The sequence below is a fragment of the Anguilla rostrata genome, chromosome 10, assembly GCF_018555375.3.
Source record: "Anguilla rostrata isolate EN2019 chromosome 10, ASM1855537v3, whole genome shotgun sequence".
Taxonomy (NCBI): domain Eukaryota; kingdom Metazoa; phylum Chordata; class Actinopteri; order Anguilliformes; family Anguillidae; genus Anguilla; species Anguilla rostrata.
In genome coordinates, this window is record NC_057942.1 from 30,317,269 (window position 1) to 30,329,516 (window position 12,248).

General features: G+C 44.8%; 1 protein-coding gene across 2 annotated transcripts in view; it reads right to left on the minus strand.

Moving 5' to 3' along the window:
• Positions 1–12,248, minus strand: part of LOC135233189 (EGF-like repeat and discoidin I-like domain-containing protein 3) — a 149,882-nt gene that overhangs the window by 35,795 nt on the left and 101,839 nt on the right. For both annotated transcript variants that reach the window (XM_064296491.1, XM_064296490.1), the window contains 3 exons: positions 8,908–9,063; positions 7,566–7,710; positions 7,162–7,346 (listed from right to left, as the gene is read on the minus strand). In XM_064296491.1, coding sequence (XP_064152561.1) covers positions 7,162–7,346; positions 7,566–7,710; positions 8,908–9,063 — 486 coding nt within the window. The remainder of the gene's footprint in view (positions 1–7,161; positions 7,347–7,565; positions 7,711–8,907; positions 9,064–12,248) is intronic.

Here is a 12,248-nt window from a genome sequence, read left to right on the forward strand (position 1 = left end):
GTCTGCGTACGGTTTGGGCCTCATTGTGCGCGCAGCCACCCGGCTCAGAAATGATTCACACCTCTAAACAGGAAGTATCGCGGCTCTCCTCGAGACGCACGGACCTGAGATGAAGTCATTTAGAATGCAATAAGAGAAGGCCCGCACACTTGAAAAACAAGAGAATGAACAAATCTAGTGAGGGCGGAGGACGGCGGGGGAAGACCCATTTTTCTCGGATAATTTCCGAGGAGTAAGCGTGAAGTCAGAGATGCGGTTTGCGCTGTTCGTCTTGCGCTTTCTCTTTCGCTGACAGACCAAAGCGACCACCGAGTCCTTGTGTTGGGCCGCCAGCGTTGCTAAGGTTACGGTAACTGCATCGAACCCAAGAGAGGCACTGAGCCAACACTTCTAATGGATACCACCGGAGGACGATTTTGCGTTTCAAACAAAGGGGAGAAAGGGTTTGTAAACTCTGTGCAAAGCCTCAGGCAGTCTGCACTTAAAAGTGATGGTGAAAGCAAACTTCCAGTTTGGTGGTCATGATATGGGTCATTGAAAGAAGCAAAGCCGATATAGTTGGTCCTTAACCTTGATGTGGATTCACTTCAAATCTTGTGGGTTTGGGAAACTGAGATTGTAGCCAGAAGGCTGCGGGTTCAAATCCTGAGGGAGATGTGCTGAAGGCTTTGACTGACTCAGGCCTGGATCCAATTAACATTTATCCATAACTTCAACTTTCAAACAAGACATAAGTTTTTTTGCTGAACTTTTCAGAGCATGATTTTAAATGGGGGAAATATCCCATCTGCATTTCAATGAAAGTCAAAAGTTAAGGACGAGTTGATTGAATTCTGGCCGAAAGATGCTATATTGTATATATGACGAAACAAACAAAGATCCTAGATATAATATTGACACCTAAATGTGTTGGTCTAGTTTTCAGCACAGCTTTATTATCATTTTTGTGGATTGAGTTAAAGTTTAATTAGAATTGTCATAAGTAAAAAAAAATGTAGATAGGATTAAAGATCAGAGCAAGCGAAATAGCTTAACTGGCACAAACGAGGTATTCGGCATGAAGGGGAAACTAAACTATGGAGCGCTTTAATTTTCATTTGAGACTCGTAGCTTAAGCCCTGTTCAGTTTGGGGGCGGTAGCCTGCTGAGCAGGCCTGTTCGCACAGCTGCAAGGTCAGAACAGTGGGGGCCCCGGGGCCAGAGGGAGAACCGGGTCCGACCCTCTCCTGATAAACACCGGCTCATAACCGCGATTATTATCTCATTAGCACCGTAGCCTCTCCCATGTCCCTCCCGAGAACTCTTTTTTCTTCTTCTTCCTCTTCAAAAAACCTCCACGTTCGAGAGGACCAGATTCGGAGGGGGCGGACCCCCGTGAGGCGCCCACCTCGCAGAGCGGCGTTCCAGGCCCGATTCGGCCGAGCATGCTGCGAGTGGCGTATGGCGGGGCTGAGCGACCGTGCAACCACTTCCCACAGCCCCTAAAATAGGCAGGAACATTCTGGAAGCTGAACGTGTGCGAGAAACCCAGCTCTCTGCTTCATCTGATAGGACCGTCTCAAACCGTCTTCGCTAGAAAAGAACAGCTTTGGCAGGGCTCCTTTCACACTAATGACAAGAAATGAAATCTGCGAGTACTCGTACACAACGTGATGTATAGTTTTATACGCCAGGCTTTTCAAAAAGTTTTCAAATTTTGCATCGTGCCATTGTGTTGAATTAAATCTACCGATGCTTTAATGTGCTTCAGACACCTCATTTACAAGACAGAGAAAGTAAATCAGTACAAGTATTTCATCTTAACTGCAAAAAAATAAAAATAAATAAATAAATCCCAGTTTCCTCAAACGGTTTGAGAAAACGGATTATCTTGAAACATTTGAGAAACTTAATCTCTTCAAGTATTAACTTCTTTCACTTATTCTTTTTCGTACTATTTTAATTGAGTTGTAATGACTTCTTCAGTTTTTTAAGTTGAGCTCACTTCTCTTACTGTAATTGCATTTAAGTTTTACAGCGTGGAGTGCAATTCATTTCTTCATTTGTTCACATGTATGTTATTTCTTTCTTTTCCCCATTCTTTTGGCTCGAAATAAGCTTGTTTCAAGTTTCTGAGGTTTATGTGACGCTAACTACATGGGAAATATAAGAACATTTAATTACATCGGAGCTCTAGGGGAAGAATGGATTCCGTCTAAAGGTTTTATAACAAAGCCTGTCTCTGAAAACACAATTAATGGGAAGAAACAGAGAAATCAAAGGAGGGAACAGCAAAGCATCTTTTCACCACAGATCCTGAGAAGCTCACAGCTTGTTTGAGGTTTGTTTCACGCAGGCAAAGTTCAGTGTAGCTTAGCACAGCTATTCCGTTTAGTGTTACTTAGCTCTTTTTTAGCTGAATCATTCATCCTTTGTTGTTCATTGTTTCAGCTGAAAACACAACAACGTCCTTGCCCCATTTTAGTCTTTTTTGTTCCGAAAGGGAGAATGCAAAACAATGCAAAAAAACAAACAAACAAAAAAATCACTTGGAATCCAAATCCAAAGTTTTTTTTTCCCGCATACGTTGTAAGCGTTTGAAGCTGGTTTTCAGAAATGATGAAGTCCACACAGGATCTAGCAAAGCAATTCTCGCAGCTAATCCCCCCCGCAATAATTATCCATAAATAATCTGCGGCATTAAAGAGGCATTTATCCTCATCCGCGTGCAGAGTTAGCACCTTCTTTCTGTATAATTCACAGAAATGGTTGCTGACGCTGTCCCTTCTGCTATGGCTCCCAGCCACTCAGGCCTAAATGTTTAGCCATGCTGTGGCTGTCACTCCTCAAACTGTATGTGCAGCCTTCAAATTGACCTGATAACCAACCACACAGCCTTCTGTTGGCCCCCTAAGTCTGTTTGAAGCTCGGATAACTCAGGTAATGGAATGACACTAAATGGCAAACAGCAGCATATGCTTCATCATTCTAAACAAGCAACTATGTATTGTAATGTGTTTAAACATTCCTAAAAAGATATCATACACAAATATTAACGGAGAGTATATGAGTATGAGTAGCAGAAAGTAGCTTGAGCACTGAACGTCTGGTCAAAGAGGACCGGGCACTCAGTTATTTACCCATCAGCCACTGCCACCTATCTACTTTCCTCTGACTGGAACATAAAACTTTATTGTTTGTCAAGGATTGTTAACTTCCTTGTGAACGAGGGAAAGTTTCTGCGATATCAGAGCCAGAGGCATGGAGGGGAAGGAGGGGGGGACTGCAGGGGGTACTAACACAGGAGACCGTCGCCAAGCGATTTCATGGCCTAACTGTCTGTTCTACCTGCCTAGCTTCAAAAGAAGTTTAGGGAGCTGGTTGGCTGTTATATACAGCGAAAAGTCTATGTGAGATGGGTGGAAGGTGGTGGTGGTGGGGGGGGGGGGGCGGTGGGTAGAGGGGGCTTTGGAGGAACGGAGGAATGGTGGGGGAGGTGGTCTCCGCTCAGGGAGAGAACGCTAAATGGCGATCGATTCATTAGACAATTCCACGCTAGAGGAAAAAGGAGGCAAAGCGAAAGCAATTTAAAACTTAATTAGGCTAACGACTGGGAACGGCTCGCTTTAATAGACAAACCCATGCGAGGCAGATAAATACGTTACGGAAGGGAGGGGCGAGGGGGGGTGGGTGCACTTATCCTCAAATCTGCACCCTCAGCATTCCGGACCCCGGCCGTTACAGCGGGGAATGGGGGCGACGATTCCGAGTCTTTTCCCGGCGTTCCGAAGAGTCCGCGCCTCCCGCTTTCACACCCAGCCGACGCCGTAAAAAATCTCCCCGGAGCGCGGCTTTCGCTTCTCGTCCGTGCCTGCGAGCTATAAATAGCGCGTTCTGTTCCCGGTCTCGACAGCGAGACGTCTTTTTTTTTTTTTTTTTACACTTACAGCAACGTATCTGTCCTCAGCGGATAATGAGAACAGGGAACGTACACCGTGCATGAGCTGCTTGTCTAAACAAACGCAAGCCTTTTCTGCCTTAACTAAGCGCCTTACTGTTGTGTTTGGTATTTAAGGAGGGACCCGTGAGATGAGACTCTTTCGCGATGATAAATGGCTACCTGTCACGCCTACCTGTGCCCGCCTCCTACCTGGGGAGAGAGACTGAAAACCGTTTCTCTGCTACAACCGCATCTGGTAAAATATCGCGAAAGGCTAGATATGCGCTTTCAAAATGGCGACGATTTAAAATCTGACAAAAATCAAAGAGTCTGGTGCTTGAGTGTGGGGCTATTACAAAAATAGTGAGGGTGAATGGCTTACTCTGCTCTTTCAGGTCTGAAATGCTCAGTGCTTATATTCGGCTTCTGAAAACATCGCCGGGGAATCAGAGGCAATTTGGCGCGCAGAAAGCATGTGGAGAGCATCGAATAATTCACACGTCAAACCTTCTTTACTGCTAACGCTGGTGTTTGTCAGGCTCATCTTCCTCCGAATCCATCACTTATTATTTCATCGAAATTGCTTTGCTTCGGCGGAGGAGACCGCGTTGCGAATCAGAGCGCGGAAATCTCTGGAAAAGTGACAGGACGCGGGCCCGTGGACACAGTAGCAGCGCCGTGATGTCAGAGACAAAGCCTATTGTGACACCCGCTAGAATCTTCCTCATACAACTGTCTATGACAACGCAGTTGGGCATTCTGGTACTGTAGAGCTTGCATTATTAGATATTTAGTTATGCGTTAATGAATGTATGATTTAGATTTATTAATTCATTTCAGAACACAAGGAGCAAATGTTCAACAGCAACAGAAGAACATATTGTTTGCATCCTTTGTTAGGTAACCAGGAAATGTCCAGTTGGCAGAACAGTCTGCTAAAAAGCCACATTTAAAGATGTTGTCACTTACAGTAACGTTGTCACATTGCTTTGATCCGTGCAACCAGCACCTTACATCCAAAAAACGCACAAAGCCTTTTTCTTTTTTCATTCCAGTATGTATAAGTCCAGCGGCATGAATCATGCTATGGTCCAATAAAGTCAGAAATCGAGAGAGTTGTGGATGCTGCAGTCAAAGCCCTGTGATTGGACAATCCAGCCATGAATGTCTTTGTAATTAGTGAAATTATTGTCCCTGCAGCACTGCGTTTGTCGTGATTAATTGGAACACTTAATTCATCATTAAGAAAGTCTGATTAATTCTATTAATCTACCAAATTTAACGGCACGTTGTAGCTTCTCAGGGATAAAGTTGCTTGCTTGGAAACTGGAACGGGGGCTTAACTGATATTTTTTAAAAAAGAGAAAAGTAACAAGCACCGTAACTGAGCAACATGACCTCTGGAAATTTGCTGACTTAGCTCTGTAATGCACTCGCATACACACACGTAACCTTTCTCATTCGCTCGAGACTGATGGATGTACTGTATTTGGGCAGCAAAGTTAATAAGTCCTTGTGGACTGATCCATGGAATTTCGAAACCAGCAGATGCAATTTCCTTAAATCAGGGGAATGGTTTTCGGTAAAAAGCCCCCGGGCTTGCATTTTCACCCAGAAGCTAATGCAAGCAATAGGCCACTATAAATACCTCCGTACCCTCTGTGATCAATACGACGAAGCTCTGCGGTATTTTTAGCATGCGGCTAACTATCTGTCTTTAGGTCCTGATGGAATTTGGTAGGATGCAGGTATCCTCTTGAAAGCATTTACGGTAATAGCGGTGTCTTTTTCTCCAGGTTCTAAGGATGACGTTATCAGAAGCTACACAGAGACATGGCAGTGCATCACGTATGTTGCTTTCAACGTGATAACAGTGCATGGAGGGAGTGCTGTGCCTTCAGCCACATTCCACTGCAGAGATAATCTCCGTTCTGCGTTTCTGCGCTTTTGCAGGGTGACTGCCATAATTGCCTGTGCCAGAGGCGCTCAGCGGCGTAAGCAGTGATGGGTTTGGATTCTAGGGTTTTACGGCAAAATCGAGACTCAGATTTTGTCCACCAACATTCAACTCAGCATTGGGGTCAGCTGTGGAGGTGTCAAAGCTGACTCACTGACACAATCGCACGGAATACAAACTTGAGATACTTGAGAAAGATGCTTCCTTTAAATCCGCCCAGATTCAGGGACCACATTGCATCATTTATTCTCAACGCTGTTCTCAGGGCACTTACAGTTTTACAGACAGCTGGATATTTACTGAGGCAATTCAGATGAGGTGCCACGTTCAACAGTGAGCTTCCGGATTTGGTTCTCTGACTACTGTGCACTCCTGTCCAATGAGGAAAGACCCTCTGTTTCAGCTAGCTGCAAGGCCTTCTCTTACTTGTGATTCTGGGCTCTTAAAAAATAACAGAGCCCTTTGTGGTTCCTTGGAGACCAGGCTTTTTAAGGACTAGAAAGCCCGTCTGGAGCCATTCCACTGCCACTCACCATCAGTTACCTTTAATAAGCACAATGCAAGGCTTCTCTCCACTGTGTGAACGCACTGAGCAGCAGCCAAAGAAAACAAGAGTGTGTTCTGGGAAGAGAGTACCAAGGATGGCTCCTCGGCTAATGTGTTCTGCTAGCACAGCATCCTCGGCTAATGCTCTCTGCTAGCACAGCATCCTCGGCTAATGCGCTCTGCTAACACAGCATCCTCGGCTAATGCGCTCTGCTAACACAGCATCATCGGCTAATGCGCTCTGCTAACACAGCACCCTCGGCTAATGCGCTCTGCTAACACAGCACCCTCGGCTAATGTGCTCTGCTAACACCGCATCCTTGGCTAATGTGCTCTGCTAACACCGCATCCTTGGCTAATGTGCTCTGCTAACACTGCATCCTTGGCTAATGTGCTCTGCTAACACTGCATCCTCTGCTGATGTTTTCCACCAACAGAGCATGCTATGTCAATATGCTCCACTAACAGTGCACCTTTGGCTAATGCGCTCTGCTAACAGAGCATCCTCTGCTGATGTTTTCCACATACAGAGCATGCTATGCTAATATATTCCACTAACAAAGCATTATCGGCTAATGTGCTTTGCTAACAGAGCATCCCCAGCTAATGTTTTCCACTAACAGAGCATGCTATGTTAATACATTCTACTAACAGAGCATTCTCGGGTAATGTGGTCTTCTCACAGTGCATCCCCAGCTAATGCTTCAAGAGGGAGGTTTTCGGGCGAGATTGGGCTTACCTGTAGCCATTGCGACTGGTCACTGTGCCCGGACGTCCATGCGTTGACTTTGCCCTGTTTGTCGAGCCTGGCCTTGCCCGGCTCCCATGTAAACATGTCCATGTTGAGGGTCCTGAAGATACTGGACGCAGTGATCTGATAGTCCTGGATGTGACCTGACTTCAAGCCCATGGGCTCAGAGCATCCTGTGGCAAGCAATTAAAAAAATTATAAAAAATATATATTTTTAGCGTGTGAAACAAAAATATATATTGTGCTAAAAGTTTATAATATGCTTTCTTTCCAGTCCCACTTGTCAACCCATGCCTGTCTAAATAAAACTTAAAGAACATTCTGGAATGCCTCTGTTCCATGCTCAGAGATGCCCCCTAATGGATATTCTAGTGCGGTGCAGTGCCACTGACCAGTGAGCTCACAGCCCAGGAGTTCCATGCGGAGGGTGCAGTGCCTCCTGCAGACTTGTGGGTAAATTCGCACGTACTGGGCCTCAATCGGAGGGGTGAAAGAGTTCGCAGATGGCGTGTTGTTGTCTACATTTCCACGGAATATCTTGAAAAGAGAAAAAAAAGCAAGTGCAGCCTTTCAGAAATAAAAGCACTCACCTCCCCATACACATTAGGATTAAAAGAGAAAAAATTGTTTACAATTTTCTTTACGCTTCCAAGTAGTACTTTTCACATGTGAACAGTACGTTCTGAAGAACTAGATGTAGTCATTTGACCTATTTACAACAGAAGGAGGAACTGAGTGAATACAACATTCCCACTGTTGGATGTCCCAGTTCGGAAACATCTGCAAAGCCTGCAGACAATGGCAGCTCTCTCTAGGTTTAATCTGGACCATTGCATATTTTTTGACGTGGACAACATCCCTCAGGATCTGTACAGCTGTGGCTCTCCTCGCTTAAAATAACGTTCTCCTCACCCACTCCTCTAAAAAGAAAAAACCCAGACACAACTCCCCACAAACTCAAAGCAAACAGCTCAAACTTTGAGGAAGGAAACTCTTATTTTATATCAACACGTAAATCCAATCATTTTTTATTGTTGTTCGAGTTCTTACTTCAGAAGACAATAAAATTGTAGATAAAATATTCAGGAACTCACTAACTGCCAAAAGAGTTACTAAAAAGTAATCATAGGGAAGACCAGGGATTTAGACGGCTGTAGAAGAGAATAAATATTGGGGCTGGCAGGGATTTTGGGGGGTTATCAAAAACATCACAAAATGATGGAAAGCATGGAAGTGGGTAGGGCACAGATTTAGGAATTCATAATAAAAGCAATCTGAAAAGATATATAAAGAGCTGTGCCAAGCCGAATGCGGGGTGATGTGATTTATTATTAGAAGAGTAGGTTTTTTGGAGTTCAAGAATTACTTTCAGTTACATTACATTACATTACAGGCATTTAGCAGACACTCTTATCCAGAGCGACTTACAGAACTTTTACACAGCATTGCATCTATTTATACAGCTGGATATACACTGAAGCAATGGAGGTTAAGTACCTTGCTCAAGGGTACAATGGTAGTGTCCTAGCGGGGACTTGAACCTACGACCTTCAGGTTACAAGACCAACTCCTTACCCATTAATTACCGGTAGCGATTGTTACATCAGCATCAGAATGTTCAGCTAAGGACATTCTAATCACTTTTGTGATCTCACAGCTTAAAGGTTTTAAAGGGCACCCCCTCCCCCCCCCGAGTGACCGCTGCAGCCCCACCGCCATCCCGCCGAGGCTCACCATGTCCTCGTCTGTGCCCTTGACCTTGTAGGTCCTCCAGGTCTTGCCGTCGTCGCTGGCGGCCACCTTGTAGGACTTGACGTACTCGGGGCTCCCGATGCGCTTGGCCCCCTGCGTGATCAGGCCCGTCACCCGCATCCTCCTCTGGAGGTTAATCTGCCAGGAGAGAAAAGGCCATTGATGACTGACTGACCCTGGGATGGGGATCAGAGAGTAAAGGTAAGTGTAGCACAATACAGTAGAGTACAACAAAGTACAGTAGAGCGCAATGGAGGATAAAGGCAAAGCAGTGAGTGTATAGTACAGTAGAATACAATGGAGAGAAGAATAAAGTATATTTTAAAAATAGATAGAGAGGTTAGAGTAGAATAGCATAGAGTAGAGTAACTGTAATTGCCTCAATGGGCAATACATTTTATGTAGGGTAACCATATTTTTGGTCTTCAAGAAAACACGGGTAGGATATTTACTTATATGCGGTCAGGAATGAGCAAACCTAAATCCTAAATATTTTTTGGAATTTAGAAATCCCACCCAGGTGGGTAATTTGCAGTTCTAAAAAGAGGAAGTGTCCAGGAATAAGAGAATGTCTGCTTAGCCTGACTTTGGGGCATGTCATAACGCTGACATAGATAATGAAGAATTACATAGGATTTACAAATTGCACGCAGATAAATAAACAAAAGTTTCAGAGCAGCACAGCAAGGATGTTATCCGACCCCTCCCATCTCCCACCCACCCCTCCACAACACAGTGGGTATGATTGCGGGGTGCTCTCAATCAACAGTGCTAAATTTAACACTAGCGAGAAGGAGCTCAGATAGCATCGTGCTTATGGCTTTATGCTAATACAACAGGGCAACAGACATCTCAATTCACCCAACGTCCATCTCGCTGTTCCAAAAAAAAAACATACTGCCCAAAAATGAAGTACAAAAATATCCTATGGAAGAATGACTTCACCTGACAATGAATAGTATTGAAGTATTTCTGGTCTTTTTTAAAAGAGAATATGGTGATAGGGGGCAGCACTGAGGCCTGTTAGCTGCTCTTCAGAAGGGCTCACTCAAGTGGGCTGCGTCTCTCATCAGCAGTTATTGATTTATTTATTTTTTTGCAGCAACTGTAAAAGATGACAGCCTGCTGACTGTAAGGAAGCCCTGATGCTGTGCAGCGACTCTTCACAGAGAGACACACACACACACACACAGACAGATGCACAGTGGGTGGTCTGCTTTTTCCTGCCGTTTCTGTTCAAGCGACATTACTGGAATTATTCAGAATCAGGCACAACCCGTTTCCCACGGGGAAAATAATAAGTAAAACAAATTGAAAAGAACATCCAAACAAATTAGCCACTAAGGACATAGATATTCACTTGTGGATACCGACATTCCAAGTTCCAAAAACATAAATAATTGAAACTCGCTGGGAGACCAATACTGTCAGCCTCACTGCCAGAGCTCGTAACACAATGACAGTTAACACAAATGTAAAATAAGTTTGAACAGAGGAGTGCAAAGATGTCATCGCCACTCTGACCTGATACATGAAGCTCCGCACATAACCTTCCTCTGATCAAGGTCACAACTGTCCTCAGTGTTTTCACGTAGAAGATGAAATGGAGATGTTTGCAGACAGCGTGTGAGGGCACAAGAGCTATTTATGGAACCCTCTCGCAGTTTGTCTCCAGCAACCTGGAACTGTTTTCTCCCTTCGACCTTATCGCTTCAATTGCTCGAGTACAATACAAGTATTGCTGAATAACGCAGTGCTAAATCCAGCCTGGCATCTCCGTACATTTGTATCTTGTATCTGAAACTCTTAATGCAATGCCCGTGCGGGTTACTGTATGTGCTCGGGGAGCACAGTGTAATTTCCTTTCTAACTGCCAGCGTTATGTAAAAGCAAGGCATCGCCCACTGCCCTAAAAACCTCCTAATTGCAGCACTTTACAGCAACACAGTCATTATACTGTTTTCATATTAACTAGTTTTGAAAAACCTCTTGCTCTGGAGCGTCGCGATGATTGCCAGTTTGGGGGAATGCGTCTGAGTGCGGCACGGGTTCACCGAACACAGCCGCTCTCTGGCGGCGCGCCGAAATGACACCGGATCTGGGGTTCCGAAATTATGGCAGGAACCTTTTAGCAGAGGGATGCAAGCTTTTTTACAGCTCTCTTCCTGAGGGACTGGAGGGACAAGGGGCATGCTTACCTGCAGTAATTGGTCCAAAGAGCCTCCTGTAATCCCATGACCTCCCTCAAAATTTCCGTCAGATACTGAGGTCTCTGGGTGACTCAAAACTTATGGGAGTGTGGACAGAGAAGCCCTTTACTCTCAATCACCACCCCCCCATCACAGTCATGTCTCCTCTGTCAGTTCCTCATCACATCTCTCCTACACGTCAGGAGCTGCGGTGGCGTCTGCGATTTAAAAATCTCGCAGTCAGCGATTTGAGTTGCACTCACGCTGTAATTGCTGGAAAATGGTCAATTAGTTTATTTAATGGCCTCCTTGTCAAGTGTTTGTGCGTGCGTTTGAGCGTAATTACAGCACTGCTGCGGGAGTCGCATCTGAATGAGGGATCTGTGTGCCGAGCCCATAATGATGCACAACCTGTTGAGTCAAACACCGCAGTTTGGCACTTAAACTTTTATCTTGAAATTTCACACGCGGCTTTTTTGGAAAATGAGTAAACCCCAAACCCCTCACGGTGTTGAGAGCAGGAATGCATTCATACTTGCTGTACCTAGCAATATGTGCCAAATAGCTTTCAGCGAGAGATAGCAATTATATACATCTAGCACATGTAAATACATACGCGTGCCTACATGCACACACACACACACACACACAAACATACCGTTGTGCCATTAAGAGGCTAATAAGAAATAGAAGGCAAAGTCAAAGGCTAGAACCCTGCTCAAAATCCTTAAATGCCCTCTGGGTGAATGAAAAATGATTTAATTCTTCATCTTAAATGGTTCACTTATTCAAATCACATTTACTTACTAGCGGAAAGCAAGAAGGCCACATTACCTCTGACACCCAGAGCTCAGAGATCTCTCAAAACTAAGCTTAGAACAGACACATGCTGACATGCTGAAGAACCACTAGAAAGTCTAAAGGCTCTATTTTCCGGCTGGCACACGGTGCGTAGCGAACTGTCGCACTGGCAAAACGGTATTTTTGTCATTGATTATGACGCGCCTGAGCCGTTATTCCTGACTAGCCGAAGTGAGAGGAGAGTCACTTCTGGGGGTGTGTCAGTCAAGATCTAGAAATTGACTGCAATTTTGGTGCAGCTCATTGCAGTTTTTCGGTCTGTCTGGTCTGCAT